The sequence below is a fragment of the Macaca nemestrina genome, chromosome 8 (genome assembly GCF_043159975.1).
Source record: "Macaca nemestrina isolate mMacNem1 chromosome 8, mMacNem.hap1, whole genome shotgun sequence".
NCBI lineage: Eukaryota > Metazoa > Chordata > Mammalia > Primates > Cercopithecidae > Macaca > Macaca nemestrina.
In genome coordinates, this window is record NC_092132.1 from 115997293 (window position 1) to 116022414 (window position 25122).

Consider the following 25122-nt stretch of genomic DNA (forward strand, 5'->3'; position numbering starts at 1 on the left):
AATAATCAGTGATTATCTAATGCAATCTGTCTTTCCTTTGGTAATTTATTTATTCTATGTGGGGAAGACTTTGCTGCTGTCTGCTACGAGATGTTAAACTCTGTTCTGGCTTTTCTGTGGAATCAGTTTTGGAGATCTAAATTGTTTTTAGTATTCTGTCTCCAAATTGATAATCAAATATTCTAGCAAAATTTAAAACATAATTTGAATTTAGCATTTATTTTAAGTGCTTTTTTGTGCATTAAATTCTTAAATATAGTATTAGAGTCTGTTTTAGGAGTAGCTGTTTGATGTCCATAGCTGCTTCTACTTGAATATGCTTTAGTCAATTTTATTTGATTTATATTCCTCACCAATTTTACAGGGCAGCACCCATGTTTCTCGTGTAAAGTGTCTGGTAAAGATGTGAAGCGTTGTTCTGTTGGTGCTTGTGGGAAATTTTATCATGAAGCCTGTGTCCGCAAATTCCCCACTGCCATCTTTGAATCAAAAGGATTCCGCTGTCCTCAGCACTGCTGCTCTGCCTGCTCTATGGAGAAAGATATCCACAAAGCAAGTAAAGGTAAAACAGCTGAAGAAGAGACAAAGATTTTTGTTTTAAGTGCAGTGGCAAATAACATTATCAAGTATATATTACAAACAACATAGGGCATTCTCCTTCTGTGTATCTCTCGCTTTAACAGTTCAGCCACAGTACATACACGGTACATGTTAAGTAGAGATTACATTCTAAATTCAGACCATGAGAAGAAAATTCCATGTGTTCAAAATACCCTTGAAAGTCCTTCAGGTAGGTGCCATATTGGATACCACCGTCTGCAGCATTGGAACAAATAATTTTTTCTTTGGACGATCTCTAAGTGACTATTAGGCTTACATTTAGGGGCCATATGGCATAGGATGACAGAGCCAGACTAGGGAAGAAAAAATGCTTTATATCTACTGTAACTAGCATCTCATTGGGACCCAAAAAAGTCCAACTCCAAAAACTTCTTTTTATGTCCCGCGGATGCCTTATTAGATTCCTTTTTGACTTGTCTTTAAACAGGCCGCATGATGAGATGTTTGAGATGTCCAGTTGCCTATCACTCTGGAGATGCTTGCATTGCGGCTGGAAGCATGTTAGTATCCTCCTACATTCTCATCTGTAGTAATCATTCCAAACGGAGCAGTAATTCTTCTGCTGCTGTAAATGTAGGCTTTTGTTTCGTTTGTGCCAGAGGTGAGTGTCTAACTTTTCTCTTCATTTATTTTTGAGATCATTGGCATATTTCTTCATTAACATAGAGTCTCAGCATTGGGAAAGAACTCAGGCCATCTAGTAGAATCTTCTACCCAGTGCAGAATTCCACTGTAATATATCCCTGAGAGAGATGAACATTCCAGTAACTTTTATAATGCTAGATGTCCAAAGTGTTAGAATAGTAATTCTTCCATAAGTTAAGCTAAAATCTGCATTTCTAAAAATAACAGAATTATAGTTAAGTTCTTAGTTTTTCTGTTTGGAGCGTTAAAAGATTAATCTTTTCCCTTCTGCAAACAACTCTTCTATTCAAAGCAGATCCTTCCCATGTTATAATCTTAAACCAGAACTTTCAACTGATTGAGATTTCACTTGGAAGGCAAGACCAGCACATCTATTTTTCAGTTGTTTGTGTTGTATTTTATCCTAATGTTTTGATCTGGCATTGAGGAGGGCCTGATGGGACACAGCCAAGGCAGCATATGTGGTGGTGTTAGTTCAGAGCCAGCCATGTGGGCTTTCTTAAAGCCAGCTGTTGATGTTTAAGTATGCCAAGAGATTGATCAACTAAAAACAATACTGTAGCCCTACAGGGGTCAGTGAACCTGGGTTCGTGATAAATATAAAATGAAACTTCTTTAGTTGAATGTTATACAGAATATCTGGCTTTATCTCAGCCATATTATAATAAAACTTTTTTGGTACTTAGTAAGTGTTATAAAAACCAACTAATATCCCTAAATATTGCTTTCATTTTGTTTTTAAGTGCAAAGTTTTCTGACCTTCCCTCTGTCTGAACTATTCTCAAGGCCTCTAAGGCCCATGATGCTTGTTAGATTCTATTTAGACCATACCGAAGATGAAAGTAGTTTTTGTTTGGTTGGTTGGTTTTGCTTTAGGGGACAGTTATTTTAATTTGGTGAAAGTACTATAACAACTTTTAAAAATAGAATTTAGGTAGTATGATAGATCTTAGGTGGTTTTGCTTTTGTATCTCATTATGAAAACATTACTTGGAGGTAGGCAGTAAAAGATTAAATAAATCGTAGTCCTTTGTGGAGTAGCTAGCGGGGTCTGTAGTAGACACTACTTTCTGTTTGCCTGCTTTATAAGCACATGTGACTGTCTGCCTTTGGAGCAGGAAGTACTGTGTCTTTCTTAACTACAGCAGTGTCAAATGTATCCTGCTCTGAAACCTGGCTGGTATCATGGAGGAGTAGGTCTGAAATGTTTCCTGCCATATGGTAACAGGTGGGCAAATAATAAATAAAAAGGTGTTACTCATTGCCTTTCCTATCTCTGCATTCCTAAGAAAGTGATGATTAGAAAAAATCATTGTATTATCAGTTGAATATTTAGCTTTAGAGTCTTTTAAACAGATGAGTGGCAGTGATAACATAAAGTCATTCTTATTGCTTTGCAAACTCTGCTACCATTGCTGGGCACTGACATTTCCTGTCAGTGTATAAGCATGTATGATTTAGCCTGCATTTTAATATCAAGTTTATAACTATTATGTTGGCTTATGTTGGGGCACATTCTGAATCAAATGCCATCAGTAGATTAATCAATATTCTCTTTTGCTCTACTTCATTCAATAATTGGGATACCTTTAAAATAGGTATTTTCAGGCTGGGCACAGTAGTTCACGCCTGTAATCCCAACACTTGGGAGGCTGAGGCAGGAGGATTGCTTAAGGCCAGGAGTTCAGGACCGGTCTGGGCAACATAACAAGACCCCATCTCTACAAAAAATAAAGGAATTAGCCAAGCATGGTGGTGTGTGCCTGTAGTCCCAGCTACTCAGAGGCTGAGGAGGGAGGATCACTTGAACCCAGGAGTTCAAGACTGCAGTGAATTGTGAAACAAAATACAGTATTTTCAATTTAGGACACCTAGAAAATTGTACGCTTATAGAAACTCTAGCCATTTTGTTAAATTTAACTTATATAACTTGATTAAAATTCTGAGAATAATGTCAGTGGAGGGAAAACCCATGTTTAACAACAGAATCAGTATTTACATCTTAATAATTTGACAGTTATTCTGGAATATTTACTGAATTTAAATGCCTATTTAAGCAAAATTATTTAATTCCCACATATTTAACTGTGAGACTTTGTATGGTAAACATAACCTTCATTTTATTTTTTAGCATTTGACAAAGACTTACTCTAAATAGATCAGATGTTGGGAAGGCTTAAATCAAAAGTCTTTCACAAGTAAATAATATGTGTTCTTTTATAAATATTTATAAAGGTCACTTTTTTAAAGGAGACATAACTGTAATAAATCCACACACAGAAGGGAGCACTTTAGTCATTTATGTTTGGGTATTAGAAAACTTAGCTTGTTTTGCTTGTTTCTTGCCTCATACAGAATTTTTCCCTTCACATAGATTTTCTCTTAGTTCTTGGTTATTGGGTGTTTAGAATCATTAAACTATTTCTTAAGGACTACAATGTCTGGCAGTATTTTTCAAAATGTTTCAGGGTTTGAGGAACATCACTCCTCTTCCACATGCCACCTAATTGTGGATTCACAAGAAGCATGCAGACATTTTTCAGTATAGTGCTTATTCTTTAGCATCTCCTTTCATCTTAGAGGCTGGGTAAATTGAGTTACTTAGCATTCTATGCCTTTCTTTGTAATGGTACTTTTAAATGGGTAATGTAGGCTGGAGTTTTCTTTTCATTTTAACAGTAAATAATAGCAATTTATTTTGCATATGTAAGTCTAACTTTACTAAACACTATCTGAATGAATTGCCACAGTTTCCCTAAGAAGTTATCTCTCCATGGTATACAGGTGAGAACACTGAAACCCAGATTAAATAATTTACCTAATGTCACACAAGTTAAATGGAGGGACCAGCATTTGTACTTGATCCTTCTTATTTCAAAGCCCATATTCTTTTACACTACATCATCTCCTTCTATTAAATGTATGAAATGTATGAAGTTCATTTCAACATTATATAACTTTTTTTTTTGAGACGGAGTTTTGCTCTTTTTGCCCAGGCAAAAAGATCTCAGCTCACTGCAACCTCTGCCTTCTGGGTTCAAGCGATTCTCCTGCCTCAGCCTCCCAAGTAGCTGGGATTACAGGCGTGCACCACCACACCTGGCTAATTCTTTTGTATTTGTAGTAGAGACTGGGTTTTTCCATGTTGGTCAGGCTGGTCTTGAACTCCCGACCTCAGGTGATCCGCCTGTCTTGGCCTCCCAAAGTGCTGGGATTACAGGTGTGAGCCACTGTGCCTGGCCTATATAACTTTTATTAGAAGATTCTGGCTGAGTACCATGGCTCATGCCTGTAATTCCAACATTTTGAGAGGCAGAGGTGGGAGGATTGCTTGAGCCCAGGAATTCAAGATCAGCCTGGGCAACATAGCAAGACCTCATCTCTACAAAAAAATCAAAAACGTAGCCAGGCATGGTGACAAACGCCTGTAGTCCTAGCTACTTGGGAGGTTGAGGTGGTAGGATCACTTGAGCCCAGGAGGTCGAGGCTGCAGTGAGCTGTGATCGCGCCACTGGACTCCAGCCTGGGTAACAGCGTGAGACCCTGTCTCAAAAAAAAAAAACAAAAAGAAGACTGTCATATTGTTAGTAATTTCAAGTTCCATTCTGTTATTTAGGCCAGAGATATTTCTTGAATTTGTCTCAGTGTAGAGTATTAAGATAATGCCCACAGAGAAAAGTAAATGGTAATTTCCCTCCCCTTCAAAATGATCTCTAAATAAAACTGCTGCCATAATTTGTATTGTAAAATCCTACATCGTTATACATTCATGCAGTAGCCAAGATAGAGGAGAGAAATGTCCCCTGGTCTCATAGTTGCCTAGGTTTAGGAGTGGCTTGTAGCTACATCATGAATTAACTGGGGGAGGGGGAAGGCAAAGAAGAGGGAACCACAGGTAGCTTTAGTGTTTTCCTCCAAGTAGCATAGCTATAATTGGTAGATCAAAAGGATTGATTTTATTAACCCTTTATATCGTCTCAGGGAAAATATGAAAATGTTTGCATTACCTCAGTAAAGTTCAGGAAATTATGGCTCCTTTAAAATCATGTACCAGACCTGGCACAGTGGCTCATGCCTGTAATCCCAACATTTTGGAAGGCCAAGATGGGAGGATTACTTAAGGCCAGAAGTTAGAGACCAGCCTGGGCACAGAAGCTATTATAGACCCCATCTCTATAAAAAATTTAAAAATTATCCTGGTGTGGTGGCATGTACTTATCTGTAGTCCCAGCTACTCGGGAGGCTGAGGCCAGAGGATTGCTAGAGCCCAGAAATTCAAAGGTGCAATGAGCCATGATCACACTACTACCCTCCAGCCTGGGTGACAGAGCAAGACTCTGTCTCAAAAAAAGATAAAATATAATATAAAGTGAAATAAAACATGTACCATATTGATAGAGAAGAGTTTCACTATCTGGCAGAGAAAGTTAGGATTTCTTTGAGTGTTTCTGAAGATATGAATAGAAAAAAGGAGAGACTTCCATTCTACCTTAAAGTGCTACTTGTTATATTGAAGGTAGATCAGGGTCTACTTATGTAAATGATTCTTGTTTCAATCTCATTACATGATATATAATATCCTTTTGTTCTTTGGGTTGTCGTCATTGTACATCCAAATATGAAGCAGTGTAGCTTTGTTTTCCCTAAGGGGTTTTCTGTATGATGTCAAGTGTTTATATCTTCAAATTATTTGAAGTTTTCTTCTGCAGAATATAGGTTTCTATAATATATAGGGAAAAGGAATTGAGTAGTTCAGACTCCCTTTGAAAACTATAGAAAACCTTTCTGTCAGATCTTTCTTTTTTCTTCATATTCTCATTTTCGCCCTCCCCACCCCAACTTTGAAGCATACATAATAGGTGTTGGTTTATTTTTTCCTCATGGAATCATGGGTAGTTTCATTGCAGCTCATCTCTTTCTGTTTGTTTCGTATAGGGCTGATAGTTCAGGACCATTCAGACCCCATGTTCAGTTCATATGCCTATAAGTCCCACTATCTACTGAATGAATCAAATCGTGCTGAGTTGATGAAATTACCTATGATTCCTTCTTCGTCAGCTTCCAAAAAGAAATGTGAGAAAGGTAATAATCAAAATAGTTTCTCTTGCTTTTATTTTTGCATTTCCTATTTTTTTCTCTTTCAATGTAGGGGGGAAATGTATGCCTGTCAAGCACCATCTGTTGCTTTTGGTAAATTCTGCCTTGGTGGTTGTGATTGTGTCTTCATATGGCTGCACAATTATTAAAAAGGGCTTAAAATAATTCCATTATTGCAAATTTTTACTTATTCTTCCCTTGAATAAATTTTCACACATTCCATATTTACAAGTTATTAAAATAGAAAGACTAGGATTTTGGTCAGTATAAATATAGAACAATATTCTAAATGTTCTTTCTCTTTTTCCTGGTGTGAAACTATCATTCAAGTTGGAATAGAAAAGATAGGGTATAATTTGTTACTAACTTTCAACTAATAAGGTAGGTTGTTAAAAGAGGGAAACTAAGATACTGATACATAAAAGTTTGCTTTTAGAATATGTTCTGTCATTGTGCTCTTAAATGTTCGGTTAAGATGCTATGAAAAGTAGTTGCCCTTCCCTTAGGAGACATTGGTAGGAAGCTGGTGGGGGAGAATACCCCTAATGCTGGATGCTGGAAGGCAGCCCAGCTGAATTGCTGATGGATAATTATCCACACAGTACCAAGAGCTAAATGGATATTTGTATTCTCCCAGTTAATTTAACCTATGGAAGAAAACTTTATATTGTGTTTAGTTTCCATAATCCTACCTGTTATAAAAATGATTTAACAATGATGTATTATTTGGGGAATTATTATCCCATAGGGAAAAATAAATGAGCTTGAAAGATGAGGGCCTTTTCCTGTGTACATTCCCATTATGATCTGGGGCCAAGTTCAGAATCTTTAAAGAAAACTTCATTCATAACTAATATACCATACATACACACACACACACACACACACACACACACACACACTAGGTGTATTTGAAATGGGCTTTAAAAAAATTCTTTGTGTTGCCTGTTTGATGTATCTTTGCTCTTTGTCAGACATCTGAAGTGGCAACTCATGACTAAAAGTGCGACTCAGCAAGTCGATTGGAACATATTAGAAGTATTGGAGAGAGTACTGGCTTTTTTGTCTGTTTTCCCCAGTCAGATTATATCACTTTATTGATAATACTGCCTGCTTTCAAAACAAAAAATGAACATAGGTTTGACTTACTCCATAATTATTCTGCCTGAGACATTTTAGGAAATGCTTTATATTCCTGCTGGTACCTATATAAAATTAGATTAATTCAATTGTTGCTTACTTTGTTTTCAGTACTCAGTATTAACTTTGACATGAATTGAAATTATTTTGAGCCCTCTGTTTGCTTAACTTGAACCATATCTCACTTCTCTTGTATCCCAGTTTTCTTGCATAGCACCAAAGTGGACCATTCATATTTTTTTTTATTTCCCTTGTGTATTTTAATCATCTTTATCATGACAATTTTCTCTGATGATTCTGGCTCTGTATTTCCTCTGAAATAAGACTTAAAATTAAGAACTATTCCATAATGTTAAAAATGACCAGCCTGACTTTTCTACGTCAGTGCTAATAATCACATGTTCTCTAAAGCTGTTTGCAGACTTTTCTCCCTACTGGTCATTCCTTTCTGATGGAAAAAAAAAATGAATAATCTCATTTTACTTTAAATTTATAGATGAATTCCCTACCTAAGTTTAGAGCACTTGGGCATCTGATCTCTATGTTGGTAAACTGAACCAGTTAATCCATATTGAGATGTAGTCCCAGAAAAAAAAATCTTGATGGTTGAAGTAAAAGCTTTTAAGCAGAGGAAATATAGTAATTTAATTCATCATGGGTTGTATATGGATTTTCTTTTTGTTTTTATGTTAATCAGAAGTTTGAAAATCTATAGGAAGACAAGATTTTCTGGAAAATTGGTAGCAAGCCCTCAGAAGGTTGGAGCATGTGATTTGATAAAGTTGCATAGAGGGCTCTTACCCTTTTGCTTATGAGACTTTAAATCTCGGTACACTCATGGGTTATAGACCTGATTTTCCAATGAAAAGATCAGTTTTTTTCAATAAATATTTGTCTTTATTATATTTCATCTTCAGTGGTTAACAACATTCTCTGTCACGTATTGAAATACATATTAGAAATACCTAATTTCTTCCCAGAATTTCATATTTCTTAGCATTTACAACTATTTTGTTTGCCACACCTATTTTGGTCTCAATCCAGAGAGTATTTTGTGTATCTAAAAGGAAGGAGTTTTGACAGGGAACTTGGAGTGAGCCCCTTGCATATGGTACTTCATTCTATACTGATAACTACTTAATTTTATGCTATAAAGCAGTGGTTCTCAATATGAAGTCAGAAGAGATGTAAACAAAATTTTTGAACTATGTTTAATATTTCAGAAAATCTAACAGAATTACACATTTGTACAGAATCAGGCTGCATGAGTTTTTTAAATTTGGCTATGATTTAACAATTTAATGTGATAATACTAGTTTTGTTATTGGGATCAGAATCTCTGATTAGCAGTTATATATTTCTTTGGTTAATAAAAATTGGAGAAATTGTTACTTTTAAAATGCAGATTTTGGCCAGGCATGGTGGCTCACGCCTGTAATCCCAGTGCTTTGGGAGGCTGAGGCAGGAGGATTGCTTGAGGCCAGGAGTTCAAGACCAGCCTGGGCAAGATAGTGAGAGCCCGTCTCAAAATATATTCTCTGTATATATATAGAGAGAATACACACACACACACACACACACACACACACACACACACACACAGGTTTTTTGGTTGTTGATAAAATACTTGAAATTATGTGGGTTCATGAGGAGGGAAAAGGGAATCCTTGGTGATGAAAAAGTTGCAAACCACTGCTATATAGCCTGTATATCTTCACCAAAAGGTAATGATAACATAATCACCAATTTGAGATTCTGTGTTCCTTTTGCTTTTTGTATTCTTTATGGAAAGAAAAAAGTACTGATCAACCTATTGGCTATTTTTTTCTTGCTAATTATATTGTAAAGGAATTTAGTTAACCATGGCACTGGATTAAAATACAACAATGACTTGCTTTCTTTTTTATCTCTGAAGGAGAAAAGAAAGTTGCTACTTACATGTTTGAAAAACCTCTCAAATCTACTCAGTCAAAAGATTTTATGCTTCAATTTGGTCATATGTTAAGAGTTTAGCTTCTAAACTGATACCTCAGTAGCCCATAGTTTAAAGGAGTAAAGAGTACATGGATGCTTTTGGTACTACTCAGAAGCTCTGAGTTTCTGGCCACTGAAACCCTGAAAAGTAGCTAAATACATTCATTTGCTATTTTAATCCATCACTGTAGATATGACTCAGTCCCTTTGTTATTTTCCCCCAATTTGAATCAGATTTAATGTGCTGAAAAGATAACTTTCTCCTTTTTCTTTCTTTTTCTCTCTCCTCTTTTCTCAGTTATTAAGACTGTTTATTTGTTTCAAGGTGGAAGATTGCTCTGCTGTGAATCGTGCCCAGCTTCCTTCCACCCGGAATGCCTGAGCATAGAAATGCCAGAAGGCTGCTGGAATTGTAATGACTGTAAAGCTGGCAAGAAACTACATTACAAGCAGATTGTTTGGGTCAAATTGGGAAATTACAGGCAAGTTTTTCCAAGAACAAAGAGGAAGTATTCAGTCATTGTGCAGACCAGTTTCATACTCTGGATGCAGAGGGACTTGGAGATAGATAGGTAGACAGCATGGACCTACTTCCTTAAAAAAAAAAAAGAAAAGAAAAGAACCATGTTTTGAGGCTGGATTCTTAAGGGGTTGGGAAGGTTATGTTCCTAATTCATTATTGAATTTCTTTTTCTTTTTCTTTTTCTTTGGGATTGGTTGGTTGATTGTTTGTGAGACAAGGTTTAGCTTATCACCAAGGCTGGAGTGCAGTGGTGTGATCTCGGCTCACTGCACCTGCTGGCTCAAGCCATCCTCCCACCTCAGCCCCCAAGTAGCTGGGATTACAGGTGCACACCACCACCCTGGCTAGTTTTTTGTATTTTTAGTAGAGATGATGTTTTGCCATGTTGCCCAGGCTAGTCTCGAACTCATGAGTCAAGCAGTCTGCCCACCTCAGCCTCCCAAAGTGCTGGGATTACAGGCATGAGCCACCATGCCCACCAATTTTTAAGTCCTGAAAGTTGTTTTATACTAATGGGCTATGTAACTACTAGATTTTGGAATAAAAGGTCTTATGTGGACAGTGGAGATGATTTTTTTTTAACTTTTAAATTATTATTATTATTATTTTTTTTTGAGACGGAGTCTCACACTGTTGCCCAGGCTGGAGTACAGTGGCGCGATCTCGGCTCACTGCAAGCTCCGCCTCCCGGGTTCACACCATTCTCCTGCCTCAGCCTCCTGAGTAGCTGGGACTACAGGCACCCACCACCACGCCTGGCTAACTTTTTGTATTTTTAGTAGAGATGGGGTTTCACCGTGTTAGTCAGGATGGTCTCAATCTCCCGACCTCGTGATCCACCCGCCTCGGCCTCCCAAAGTGCTGGGATTACAGGTGTGAGCCACCACGCCCAGCCTTAAAATTTTTTTTAATTTAAATTGAATAAATATAGTGAGATATGGAGTCTCACTATATTGCCTAGGCTGGTCTCACACTCCTGGGCTCAAGCGATCTTCCTGTCTCAGCCTCCCAAAGTGCTAGGATTATAGGAATGAGCCACTACACTTAGCCAGATTTGATATTTTCTTTGTGTCTTAATTAGATACATGTTGATTTCTGATTTCTAATAAAATCAAGTTTATATTCTGGTCAAAATAGCTCTTTGCCCCTGAATCTCATCCATTTTAGCCCTAAACCATGTGTAAAGAGAAAATTTTATAGAATTTAAGGAGAGATTATTCCATTAAGAGGCTTTAGTCTTAAGGGAATGAAGCAGGAAGTATGTGAGTACCATTATTTTAATAACACTTTCTCCTTTAAGGCTTTCAACGAGCCTTCGCTGAACAGATATAGTGATACAGTTTTAAAGCTTGGCCAGGTACAGTGATTCATGCCTGTAATCCTAGCACTGTAGGAGGTTGGGGCAGGTGGATTGCTTGAGCTGAGGAGTTCAAGACCAGCATGGGCAATGTGACAAAACCCTCTCTCTACAAAATATATATACAAATTAGCTGGGCATAGTGGCGTGCCAGGTGTGGTAGCATCATAGCTACTCGGGCGACTGATTCTGGAGGATTGCTGGAGCCCAGGAGGTTGAGGCTGCAGTGAGCCATGATTGTGCTACTGCACTCCAGGCTGGGCAACAGAGCAAGACCCTGTCTCCAAAAAAAAAAAAAAAAAACCCTAAAAAACTCTACATTTTGAGGCAATTTATCATTTTACTAAGAAAATAGATACTATTCAAGATAGCACAATAGAGTTCTGCTTTTCAGTTAGAATCCTAGATAAAATATATTTCCTTTTTTTTTTTTTTTTTTTTTGAGATGGAGTCTCAGTGTCACCCAGGCTGGAATGTAGTGATGTGATCTCTGCTCACTGTAACCCCCACTTCCTGGGTTCAAGCGATTCTCCTGCTTCAGCCTCCCAAGTAGCTGGGATTACAGGCGCCTGACACCACGCCTGGCTAAGTTTTGTAATTTTAGTACAGACAGGATTTCACTATGTTGGCCAGGCTGGTCTTGAACTCCTGACCTCAGCTGATCTGCCCGCCTCAACCTCCCAAAGTGCTGGGATTACAGGTGTGAGCCACCATGTCCGACTGTAAAATATATTTCTAGAAAATTTCAAACATACTGTAATTTTTTTAGCAAGAGCTATGTTTGTTCTCTCTCTCTCTCTCTTTTTTTTTATTTTTTTGAGACAGTCTTGCTCTGTCGCCAGGCTGGAGTGCATGGTGTGATCTTGGCTCACTGCAGCCTCCGCCTCCTGGATTCAAGCGATTGTCCTGCCTCAGCCTCCTGAGTAGCTGGGACTATAGGCGCGCACCACCACACCCAGCTAATTTTTGTATTTTTAGTAGAGATGGGGCTTCACCATGTTGGCCAGGATGGTCTCAATCTCTTGACCTCGTGATCTGCCCGCCTCAGCCTCCCAAGGTGCTGGGATTATGGGTGTGAGCCACTGCGCCCAGTCTGTTCTCTCTCTTTTACATATGTTACATGTTTAACCATTTAAATTTTAGAACTTCATTTTTAGCTGAGATCTGGGGTATTGAGATCAAACCTCCCCCTGCTTCTTTTTCTTTCTTTTTTTTTTTTTTTTTTTTGAGACGAAGTCTTGCTCTGTCCCAGGCTGGAACGCAGTGGTACAATCTTGGCTCACTGCAGCCTCTGCCTCCCGGATTCAAGCGGTTCTCCTGCCTCAGCCTCCCGAGTAGCTGGGATTACAGATGCATGCCATGACGCCTGGCTAATCTTTGTGTTTTTATTAGAGATGAGGTTTCACCATGTTGGGCAGGCTGGTCTTGAACTCCTGACTTCAAGTGATCTGCCTGCCACAACCTCCCCAAGTGCTGGGATTACAGGCTTGAGCCACCCCACCCGGCCGATACAATGTGTTTTTAATACCTGGAAAGAAACACATCTAATGTTAATAGTGTCAAGGATGAGATTACAAGAAGAGGCATTTTCACTTTTCTGTTATACATTTCTGCATTGTTTTAATTTTTAAAAGAAGTGCATAATGCTTTCATAATTGAAAAATATGTATCTTTCTGGTGTGGAGAAGGGTGCACAGTTTGAAAATTAATATATTTAAGACATTTCTAGATAAGAAATACCTAAAACAATGTAAGAAGCCTTCAGATCTTCAAATAAACTTCAGTTTTTTTAAAGTTATGAATATGAAAATGTCTTTGACTTATTTTAATACTTAAGTTTCAATTACATTACATTTTAAAGAACCCAAAACAGTGCTCCAATTAAGTTCACAGTCCAATGAGATTTTGTATCTAGGTCAGATTCTTCTTGTATGTTTTGGAAAGACTTCCATCCATGAACTAATTCTTAATGTATTTCTTTCCAATCAGGCCCAGTGGGGCTGCATGAAGCTGTTTATTTTCAATAACTAGTTACTCCAATGTATTGCTTCTTGGGGGAAAATATGAGGACCTGGAACAAACCCAGGCAGAACGTGTGCCTCTTCCTAACTGATGTTAGTGAAGGCAGTAACTGTATACATATTTACCTTAAAGTTGTTTAGAAATAAATAGAGCCTGCTTTGAGAACGAACCAAATATCTATCACAAAAAATAGTGGTTTTTGTTTTGTTTACAATATGAGCATGGATTCTTACCCATGTTTTTAATTCTTAGACGAACAGCAAAGTACCTTTCAGGTGACACTTTATCATCAAGTTCTGCAATATAAAATCGGGGAGTGCAATCATGTCATCATTTATCTTCTCAGTAATACAGTTATGTGTTAAAAAATTGTTTTATTAGGCATATGTAAAATAAGAGATTGAAAAAATTTACGTCTATGTATATTTACTACAAAAGCCTGTGAGGTTGGTCTCATTTTCTGACTGTTAGCTTCATCATTTAATTCTTAATTTGTCTGCTTGCTAGAAACTGTCAGATTTTCTCACAGATGGTTTCATTTAGTGACTGCTGTAGTATTCAATTATCATAGCCTGAAACAGTTATATTTTCATTCTGTCCTCTATTCCATGTTTATTATGATCTAAGATGAATTAGATTCTGAAATACAAAGTGATATAAAACCTAGTACATTTGACCAAGAGGTGTTTGCCCAGGTTGACTACAGACTAAATGCTGATTTGAATGGGAGTGGTCATTCTTTATTACAGCATCAGTTTATTCTCAAAATGATTCCATTGACTACTAGAAATAAACTGTTATACCTTGAAAGATAATCTCAGTATTAAGTTTGGGGAGAAACATGACTTGTAGGATTGAAATTAGGTTTAGAATGTCATTGGGTAGTAGGTTCAGTATTATGATATTTTAGAACATATTTTCATGATATGTATTTTATAAATATGAAATATTTTTTCAAAGAAAGTACATCAGGTGATTAGAGCCTAATTTGTTTAGTCTGTGTTCACTATTTCATTAATTACTTAATTTTTTAAATGATGTGCAGTATTTTATGTTCTTACAATCTGAATGAAAATTGCAAAATACAAAACTTTTTTTCCCTTCTGCCAACCTTGTAAATAGTGGTTTTTTGTTTTGTTTTGTTTTTGCCTTCTTGATCTAAAATTGCTTTCGTTTTCAGATGGTGGCCAGCAGAGATCTGCAACCCCAGGTCTGTGCCACTGAACATCCAGGGCCTTAAACATGACTTGGGGGACTTCCCTGTGTTCTTCTTTGGTTCTCATGACTACTACTGGGTACACCAGGGCAGAGTGTTCCCTTATGTTGAAGGAGACAAAAGCTTTGCTGAGGGGCAGACTAGTATTAACAAGACCTTCAAAAAAGGTAAGCTGGATGATGTTTACAATGACTCAAAACTACAACTCCGGTGTCGGTTTCTCAACATCTCCTCACCTCCCTAATATTTCTGATATTAGAGAATTTTCACTAGGCATTATGATCCTGTGTCCATAAGCTTCCAGTCACATTAGAACCAGGTTTGAAATACATTTCAATATTGTAGACTGTGCTGTGTATTTGAAAGGAATTTCTTCAGTGATCTTTCTATAAACACAGATTATTCTAGGAATAGTCTTTGTTTTTTTGTTTGTTTTTTTTTTTAGACAGGGTCTCACTCTGTTGTCCAGGCTGGAATGCAGTGGCATGATCACAGCTCACTGTAGCCCTCAACTCCAGGGCTCAAGCTATCCTCTTGCCTCAGCCTCCCGAGTAGCTGGGGCTACAGGTGTCTGCCATCATGCCCAGCTAATTTTTGCATTTTTTATAGAGATGGGGTTTCACCATGTTGCCCGGGCTGGTCTTGAACTCCTGGGTTCAAGCAATCTGCCCGCCTCAGCCTTCCAAAGTGCTGGGATTATAGCTCTAAGCCACCAACCCCAGCCTGAGAATAGTCTTTTTAATCAAGTGAAGTTCTTTTGCAACAGAAAAATAGTAAAGACTTCCCATGAAAAGCCTTACAGTTGCTTTTGCAGTGTTTGGCTTTCTGGTAAGGGTAAAATGAATTTAAATCTAGTATAAGGCAAAAAGCTGCTGTTAGGGTCACTTGGAGGCCTCTGATCATTTAAGTAGAGCCTCTTCCCTGAGGCAACAGCATGCACAGAGCATAGTGTTCAATGAGTTGTATCCTATTTCATTGTTACCCCATCCTGGTGGTAAACAGTAACTTCCAGAAAATAATTTTAAAAAGAAAAATCTCAGGCCAGATGCAAAGCATTGGGAAGGCAGTGTAAAACTTCTATCCCATCAATTTTCCTTTGGTTTTTGGTATTTACATACTTTGTATCGTCTTATTGGCAGCACTGGAAGAAGCTGCAAAACGTTTCCAGGAACTGAAAGCACAAAGAGAGAGTAAAGAAGCCCTAGAGATTGAAAAAAACTCAAGAAAACCCCCTCCCTACAAACACATCAAAGTAAGTCTTTATCTCTGGCCTGGGATTGCCAAATAAAATAAGAAGCAAAGTAAGTCTTTACTATGAAAGCATTGGTATTTAATAGATGAGATGAAATGCATTACTCTCTAGTAGTTAAAGACCCTTTTTGACTTGTGCAAACTTTTGCTAATTATCACAGTCTTCTGTAAAACAGAGCTGCTGGAAGCATCAAATGGGAGACGTAGCTATTGTGCTGTGAAAATTAGGCCTTTGATAAGTCCTCTCATACCTAGTAGCAACATGTCTTATGTGAAATGCTGTTCTCGTTCTACCAGGTTATCTTGCCACCAAATGAGAATATAGCTGTTTACTCCCTTTATTTTAGAGAACCCCCAAACAAGCATATTTTCTCTTGTTTTCAGTTATGAAATTTCCATCTAGTGAAAGTAGAAATACCAAGGATAAATAAGTGAAAATTCACATGAGGCTTTGATATTTTTTGTCAACTAAATGACAAAAGAGATGGTTATTAATTTCAGCTTACTCATCAGGAAAGATAAAGAACCTTTCTTGGAGTAGCACCACGAGGCAGTAGCATGGATATTTTAGATGTTCCCGTTCACATTGCCAGATGACTTACCTGCTGCCTCCCTCTTGCTTGTTATTTTGTTTTCTAGGCTAACAAAGTAATAGGAAAGGTGCAGATCCAGGTTGCTGACCTGTCAGAGATTCCCCGCTGTAACTGCAAGCCAGCCGATGAAAACCCTTGTGGCTTGGAATCAGAGTGCCTGAACAGAATGCTGCAGTACGAATGCCACCCACAGGTGTGCCCGGCTGGAGATCGTTGTCAGAACCAGTGCTTCACAAAGAGACTGTACCCTGATGCAGAGATCATCAAAACAGAGCGGAGAGGCTGGGGCCTCAGGACCAAAAGGAGCATTAAGAAGGTAGCATGGGATGGTGGTGGGGGGTGGAAGAGATCAGAACCTGGGCTTTTTAGGAATGCTTCAATAGGGAATAGTTCTAGGGATAAAATAAACAGGGATTTATGGTAACATTTTAAAACTTCCTATGTTGAGAGTTTGGTACTTCTTGAGCAAAGAAGAGTAGTAGGAAGAAGGTGGTGATAAAATGTACTTAAACTTTGAGTGTCCAGTGGCTAGTCATAAAAAGGAGAGAGGGGACACTGGTAATTTCTATGTGAAATAGTTTTTACTTGTTTTTTTATTATTTTACTTTTATTTTCTTTTAAAGACAGGGTCCCCATTCTGTTACCCATGCTGGAGTACAGTGGCATGTTCATAGTTCACTCAAGCCTTGAACTCCTGGGCTCAAGAGATCCTCCCACTTCAGTCTTCCAAGTAGCTGGGTAGGGTCTCACTACATTGCTCAGGCTGGTCTCAAACTCCTGGACTCAAGTGATTCTCCTGTCTTGGCCCCCCAAAGTGCTGGGATTGTAAGCATGAGCCATTGTGTCCAACCTAAAATTACTCTTGACATTTTTCTACCTTTTAAAAAAAAATTAGCTAGGCGCAGTGGCTTACGCCTGTAATCCCAGCACTTTGGGAGGCCAAGGAGGGCGGATCACGAGGTCAGGATATTGAGACCATCCTGGCTAACACGGTGAAACCCCATCTCTACTAAAAATACAAAACATTAGTCGGGCGTGGTGGCGGGTGCCTGTAGTCCCAGCTACTCAGGAGGCTGAGGCAGGAGAATGGCGTGAACCCGGGAGGTAGAGCTTGCAGTGAGTTGAGATTGCGCCACTGCACTCCAGCCTGGGCAACAGAGTGAGACTCCATCTCAAAAAAAAAAAAAAAAAAAAATCAGGTTTGTAATTTAAAAATACCATCTAATATAGTAAAGAAAAGTCATACAATACGATCAATACAATACAAAAAAGATAGCAGAGTGAAATTCTTCTTTCATCCCTTCAATTCTTCATCTCATCAGAGATAACCGTTGTTAATAGTTTGATAGGTAGCCTTTTATAACTTTTTCTATATGGTTATAAACATACATAAAAATATATGGGTTTTCTTAGGATTTTCTAAACATAAATATCTGACATTTTCTTCCCATTCACACACTATATTATAAATACATTTGTGGCAGTACATATAGATTTTACTTCATTCTTTTTAACAGTCTCCTTTTAGTCATAGTAAAATGTACCATATTTATTTAACCTATTTCCCAGTAAGTAAATAATTAATTTAACCTATTCCCAATAAATAAATAGATAAATATTTTTAAATTCCATAATGAATGTTCTTGGTCATCCACCTTTCTGCACCTATTTCTGTAGGTCAGATTGCTTGAAGTGAAATTCAGTTATTCGGGACAAGTGTATTAAGCTGCTTCCTATGTGGTAGGTACTATTCTCGGCACTTGGAAAACAATAGTGAACAAGACACATGAAACCCTTACCTTAGTGGATCTGCTTGAGGAGACAGATAATAAACATGTCGAGTGCCACTAACTGCTGTGAATAAAAATAAAGCTGGAAAAGGGGCTAGCTGGTGACAGGGATTGCCCTTTTCAATTGACTGGCTCAGGAAGGCCTGAGGAGGCGCCGTTTGCCCTGTGTGTAGTAGAAAGCCATGCAGGTGTGTGCAGGAGAAGAGCACATCAGACTGGAGGCAGCAGCTGTAAAGGCTGCAGTGTGCTCCAGGAACAGCAAGGAAGTTCTGGGCCTGGGGAGGAGCCACAGGAGAGGAGGGAGAGGAGCTGCAGTAGAAGGGCCGCCACCAGCTAGATAGGATGGGGCCTTACTGGCCATATTGGCCATGGGATGGGGAACATCTGGAGGATTTTACTAGGGAGTGACTTGATCTGATTTGATGTATTAGTTTTCTATTGCCACATACAAATGTTACCACAAAGTTAGCAAATTAAGACAGAACACGCATTTTATTATCTCACAGTTAATATGGGTCAGGAGTCCAGGTAATCCTTAGCTGGGTCCTCTACTGAGGGCCTCACCAGGCAGCAGTCAAGGTGCCACCTGGGGCTGGGTTCTCCTCTGTGGCTTGACTAGGGAAGGATCTGCTTCCCTGTTTGCATGGTTGTTGGCAGAACTCCGTTTGGCAGAACTCCGTTCTCTAGCTGTAGGGGTGAGAGACTCCGGTTGTTTTTGTTTTTGTGGGGGGTGTGTGTGTTTGTTTGTTTGTTTTGCTGTTGGCCAGGAGCTGCTTTCAGCTTCTAGAGGCTGCCCACAGTTCCTTGCCACATGGGATTCCCAGCATGGCCACTTGCTTCCTTACAGCCAGCGGGGGTGAGAGACACTACACGAAGATGGACACTAAAGTCTTATGTCATAAACTCACAGAATCACCTGTCGCCCATGCCATATTCTGTTGGTTAGAAGCTAATCACAGGTCCTGCTCACACGCAACAAGGGGAGGAGGCGACACAATGGCATGAACACCAGCAGGCAGGCATCACAGGGGCCACCTTGAGAGTCTGTCTGCCACACTTGGGTTTCGAAAGGATAACTGTGGCTGTGGTATGGAGAACATATGATAAGAAGGAAAGAGCGATCAAGGGAGACCATTAGAGTCGCCCAGGAGAAAGACCATGGTGATGTGGAACCACTGGGGTTGTAGTTGAGCCAGGAGAGAAGTGGTTGGATTTCTGACATTTTAAAGGTAGAGCCAACAGGATTTGCTGATGTATTGGATATGTGGACTGGGCTGCTTGGTCCAAGGCCAACCACATCTAAAATGTCATCATATAATGCAAAATGTTTTATATTACTTTAGTGCCATGTATATCATATATACACATTTTTGCCTATGATTTCATGGGAGTTTATGGGGCCATCCTGAAATCCATCCACTTTAATATTGTGTTAACACCTTTTAATAGTAGTTGCACTTATTCTGAAATGTGTTGTAAGATAACTTATTAAACAATCTTGATTTTCCTGCTCTTTAGCACTTGAGAGTTTGCTGATGTAAGACAATTGGTCTTTTACAAAATAGCTAGAAATATACAATCATTGAAAAGTGTAATCAGAAAGACATTATAGCAACATGAATAAGACAGTCGGTGTATTTACAGGAAAGAAGTCCAATATGAAACGGAATGTACACAGTCAGGTCCCCTTCTTTCTCCACAGAACAGATTCCTGAAAATGTGTGCCAAACTAGGGACTTCTTGTTATGAAGTAGTTTCTTTCTCAGAAAAAATGTTAAGGTATTAAATATTGAATTACAGCCTTTTTGCTGCAGTCTTTAAGGACAGATCTGTAGCATTTTTTAAGTTAATGAATTTGTTAACAATTTTTGTTCACAATTGAATTCACAGTTAATGGTTTTTAAGTCTAGTAAGCAACTCTTTGAGGCTAAAGATCTGTCTCTTAGAACATCTGAAATATTTCCATCTTTACAGTGGTATCAAGTTTATGAGACTTGCTGTCATATTTGATATCAGCACTTAATTTTTCTAAGTTTACTCATTTTCATAGACTGATTAAAGTGTAAACCATAATAAATCATGATCAAGCTTCTAAATTCACAAAACTATTTCTTCAAATGAAGTCTTACCTTGAATCCCAATGTGTGAAAAAAGAAGTAGTAGAGCTGATTTGGTTGAAATTCTCCTCTATAGGTTTCCACTAAAGAAAATTTGCCGGCCGGGCGCGGTGGCTCAAGCCTGTAATCCCAGCACTTTGGGAGGCCGAGACGGGCGGATCACGAGGTCAGGAGATAGAGACCATCCTGGCGAACACGGTGAAACCCCGTCTCTACTAAAAAATACAAAAAACTAGCCGGGCGAGGCGGCGGGCGCCTGTAGTCCCAGCTACTTGGGAGGCTGAGGCAGGAGAATGGCGTAAACCCGGGAGGCGGAGCTTGCAGTGAGCTGAGATCCGGCCACTGCACTCTAGCCCGGGCGACAGAGCCAGACTCCGTCTCAAAAAAAAAAAAAAGAAAAAGAAAATTTGCCGTAGGCCGGGCAGAGTGCCTCACACCTGTAATCCCAACACTTTGGGAGGTCGAGGCAGGTGGATCATTTGAGGTTAGGAGTTCGAGACCAGTCTGACCAACATAGTGAAACCCCATCTCTACTAAAAATATAAAATTCGCTGGGCATGGTGATGCACGCCTGTAATCCCAGCTACTTGGGAGGCTGAGGCAGGAGAATCACTTGAACCCAGGAGGTGGAGGTTGCAGTGACCTGAGATCACACCATTGCACTCCAGCCTGGGCAACAAGAATGAAACCCCATCTCCAAAAAGAAAATTTGCCCTAACATCATTAGGTATAGTAACAGTAGGTTGCAATGCAGCCAAGATGGCAGTACAATCTTCTGCTACCCTTTGATATCATATCATAGTGCAAAATGTTGTTCATCGGCTGATAACAAAGTCCAAACTGGATACAGGAAAAAGCCATTTGAGGCTGACAGTGTATGTAATAGATGAATGTGCAGAACAGTCCCATGTCCTTTGTGAGAAAGGACTGGAAGGAAAAAGTAAAGGAAATTAACTGTTTATGGTGCTGCATTTACAGATCAATTTTGTTTTTATTTCCTTGAAACGGAGTCTTGCCCTGTCACCCAGGCTGGAGTGCAGTGGTGCAGTCACATCTCACTGCAGCCTTGAACTCTCGGGCTTAAGTGATCCTCCTGCCTCAGCCTCCCAAGTAGTTGGGACCACAGCCATGCACCACCACACCTCGCTGATATTTTTTATTTTTTGTAGAAATGGGGTCTCACTGTGTTGCCCAGGCTGATCTCAAACTCCTGGCTCAAGCAGTCCTCCTGCCTCAGCCTCCCAAAGTGCTAGGATTACAGGCAGGAGCCACCACACCTGGCTTGTTTTTCTTTTTCTAACTGAATTCCGTGTCATAGCTTATACAGTAGATAAAAACAGGAGAGGGAAAAAGCCAGCGGTCACCTTTGGTAGTGACTGCTCTGCAGCTGAAACATGCAGCTCCGTGAAGCAGAGCGGTGCTTCTCACTAAGCTCACTCACCACATGCCACCAAAGGAAGAGTCAGGGAGGTTAGGGCCCTTCTAGTTTAACCATTCATTTCTTTTCTCTTACTATAATCTATTTTTATCAATAGACAAAGGTTGAATATTTTAAAGACCATTGGCTTATGTTCTTAATGATTTTCCACAATCAGAAAACATGATGCAGTACTTCTCTTCAGATAGTGACTACCAACAGTTCTGTGACACCAAGAGCTATAAGAAGGGCTAGTGGAAATTTGTGGGGTGGAGGGAGGGAGGGAGAATAGGACAGAAATCTGATAAAATAAGCCAATACATTTTTGTTTTTCAAGATATTTATTTTCCTCTAAAATATATTTGTAAGACTGGTAAGTCCTTATAGAGAATGTTGACCTAGACTGAATCAGCAATGCTTTTGAGGTGAAAAGGTTAATGATTATGTAATTATAAACACAAAATGTCGAATGTATAATATTTGCTCTTATTTTAAAAGGAGCTTATCACTGTATGCCTGTTAGAACAGCTAAAATGATAAATAGTGGCAATACCAGATGCAGGCAGGACGTGGAGAAGGTGGATCTCATGAACTGCTGGTGGGAGCATATGACAGTAGACAACTCTGGACAGTAGTTTGGCAGTTTCCTTAATAAGGAAACATACACTCACCATATGGTGCAGCAGACGCACTCCTGGCCATTTATCCAGGAAGATGAAAATCTATGTCCACACAAAAACTTTCACCGGAATGTTCATAGCAGCTTTATTTGTAAAGCCAATATCTGGAAACAATTCAGATGTTCCTCTATGGGTGAATGGCTAAACAAATGGCAGAAACACTACTCAGAGGTTTAAAAAGAACAACCTGTTGATATACTCAGCACCTTGGGTAGATCTCAGGGGAATCTGCCTGAGTTTTTTCCTTTTTTTTTTTTTTTTTTTTGAGACGGAGTCTCGCTCTGTTGCCCAGGCTGGAGTGCAGTGGCCGGATCTCAGCTCACTGCAAGCTCCGCCTCCCGGGTTCGGGCCATTCTCCTGTCTCAGCCTCCTGAGTAGCTGGGACTACAGGCGCCCGCCACCTCGCCCGGCTAGTTTTTTGTATTTTTTAGTAGAGACGGGGTTTCACCGTGTTAGCCAGGATGGTCTCGATCTCCTGACCTAGTGATCCGCCCGTCTCGGCCTCCCAAAGTGCTGGGATTACAGGCTTGAGCCACCACGCTGAGTTTTTTTCTTTAAAGCCAACCTCAAAAGGTTCTGTACTGTATCATTCAATTATAAAACATTCCTTTTTTTTGTTTTTTTTTGTTTTTGTTTTTTTTTGAGACAGAGTCTTACTCTGTCACCCAGGCTGGAGTGCAGTGGCACGATCTCGGCTCACTGCAGCCTCTGCCTCCTGGGTTTCAGCAATTCTCCAGCCTCAGCTTCCTGGGTAGCTGGGATTACAGGCGCCGCCACCACGCCCGGCCAATTTTTGTGTTCTTAGTAGAGGTGGGGTTTTCACCATGTTGGCCAGGCTGGTCTCGAACTCCTTGACCTCAGGTGATCCGCCCGCCTCAGCCTCCCAAAGTGCTGGGATTACAGGCATGAACCACAGTGCCCAGCCAAAACATTCTTGAAATGACAAAATTCTAGAGATAGAGAACAGATGAGTGATTGCCAGGGGTTAGGATGGGATGAGTGGAGGAAGGATGGAGGAAGGGTGTGATTATAAAGGAGTATCACAAGGAATCTCTGTGGTGAGGCACCAGCTCTGTATCTTGATTGCAATGGTGACTACGTGATCCTATGCCTGCTAAAACTGCATAGAAATATATATAAACACAAATGCATGCATGTAAAATTGGTAAAATCTGAATAAAGTCTGGATTATACCAATGTCAGTTTTCTGGTTTTGATATTATAGTGTAGTTATGTCAGTTGTTACCATTGGGGGAAACTGAGTGAATGTTCTCAAGATTTCCCATGTACTATTTTTGCCACTTCCTCTGAGTGTCAGTAATTACTTCAAAAGAAGCTTAAAAACAAAAACAGAGCTCACTTGTTTCAGATTCCGATCTCTTCCAGGTCTTACCCCGAAACCTGCATAGCCACAAACTAGTAAAAGTCTGTTATAATATAGCTTCAAAGGCTAAAGTTAGCTTTATCCCCAGATCCCAGCGATGTACCACATGTTGTCAGTTGGACTATAAAAATAGTATTGTCAGCAAGAAAAGGCAAGCAGATTGTCACCTTCTGAGGCACTTATACCAGAAAAATAATGCCACCTGTATGCCTATGAATAAATAACCATTTCTTTCTAGGGTTGAAGTTATATTTTCAGGGTTCTCTTTAATTATTTTGGGTTATATATGCGTCATTAAGCAATGCTTTATATAATACACTGATTTTAAGTTACGTATTGCACATTTATCTCCAGGGTGAATTTGTAAATGAATACGTCGGTGAATTAATTGATGAAGAAGAATGCAGATTGCGAATCAAGCGAGCCCACGAGAACAGTGTAACTAATTTTTATATGTTAACTGTTACCAAGGTAAAATTGCTTTTTTTTTTTGTAAGAAAAAGGGATTTGTTTTTGTTTTTGTTTCATAGTCTTAATTTGAACTCAGTTTCTCTTAATTTGATTTTTCTTCAGGCAGAGCATAATGATTTGCAGTAGCTAGTGTGCTGCCTACTATAATGTGCCAGTTATACCAGAGTACAAAAATGAATGATACTGAAGCTTTGCACATGTCATGTGAGACAGCACTGTGAGTGAAAATAAAACCAAGAGCAGGGTTAGCATATCTGGATTTTAGTCTGAGTTCTTTGTCAAAAAAGTCCTGGGCCTCAGTTTCTTTATTACTGAAGGAGAGAATCAACTCTGTGATTCTAAGTTAGAAGCCACCGTTATTAAAGTTCTACTGTAGCCAAAACTCCAAATTGTTTTGTATATTAAAACTTTTTGGCAGGGCACAGTGGCTCACGCCTGTAATCCCAATACTTTGGGAGGCTGAGGAGGGCAGATCACATGAGCTCAGGAGTTTGAGACTGGCCTGTGCAACACAGGAAGACTCTGTCTCGACAAAAAATAAAAATAAAGTTACCCAGGTGTGGTGGCACGTGCCTGTGGTCCTAGCTCCTCAGGAGGCTGAGGCGGGAGGATTACTTGAGCCCAGGAGGTCAAGGCTTTAGTGAACTGTGATCACACCACTGCATTCCTTCTTGGGCAACAGAGCAAGACCCTGTCTCAAAAAAAAAAAAAGAGGAAAATAATGAGTTCTGTCATAAGAAAAAATGACAGTAAAACTGCTAGTTTAATCCCTGCAGTTGTAAGACCTATTTGATACAGATTACATCCATTATCTCAGTTAACTT

At 39.3% G+C, this 25122-nt stretch overlaps 2 protein-coding genes across 8 annotated transcripts in view; one reads left to right on the plus strand and one right to left on the minus strand.

Moving 5' to 3' along the window:
- The window catches only part of NSD3 (nuclear receptor binding SET domain protein 3), a 112289-nt gene that overhangs the window by 79741 nt on the left and 7426 nt on the right, over window positions 1-25122 (plus strand). For 3 of the 7 annotated variants that reach the window (XM_071068361.1, XM_071068362.1, XM_071068363.1), the window contains exons 13-20: window positions 365-562; window positions 1049-1222; window positions 6202-6348; window positions 9776-9959; window positions 14560-14762; window positions 15735-15847; window positions 16486-16755; window positions 24182-24298. In XM_071068361.1, the coding sequence (XP_070924462.1) occupies window positions 365-562; window positions 1049-1222; window positions 6202-6348; window positions 9776-9959; window positions 14560-14762; window positions 15735-15847; window positions 16486-16755; window positions 24182-24298 (1406 nt within the window). The remainder of the gene's footprint in view (window positions 1-364; window positions 563-1048; window positions 1223-6201; window positions 6349-9775; window positions 9960-14559; window positions 14763-15734; window positions 15848-16485; window positions 16756-24181; window positions 24299-25122) is intronic. The other 4 variants (XM_071068364.1, XM_024791149.2, XM_071068365.1 and 1 more) reach the window with 4 other exon arrangements.
- The window catches only part of LOC105476571 (DDHD domain containing 2), a 50488-nt gene continuing 49699 nt past the window's right edge, over window positions 24334-25122 (minus strand). Inside the window, exon 19 of the transcript XR_011607087.1 lies at window positions 24334-24989. The gene's annotated coding sequence lies outside the window, so the exon portion shown is untranslated. The remainder of the gene's footprint in view (window positions 24990-25122) is intronic.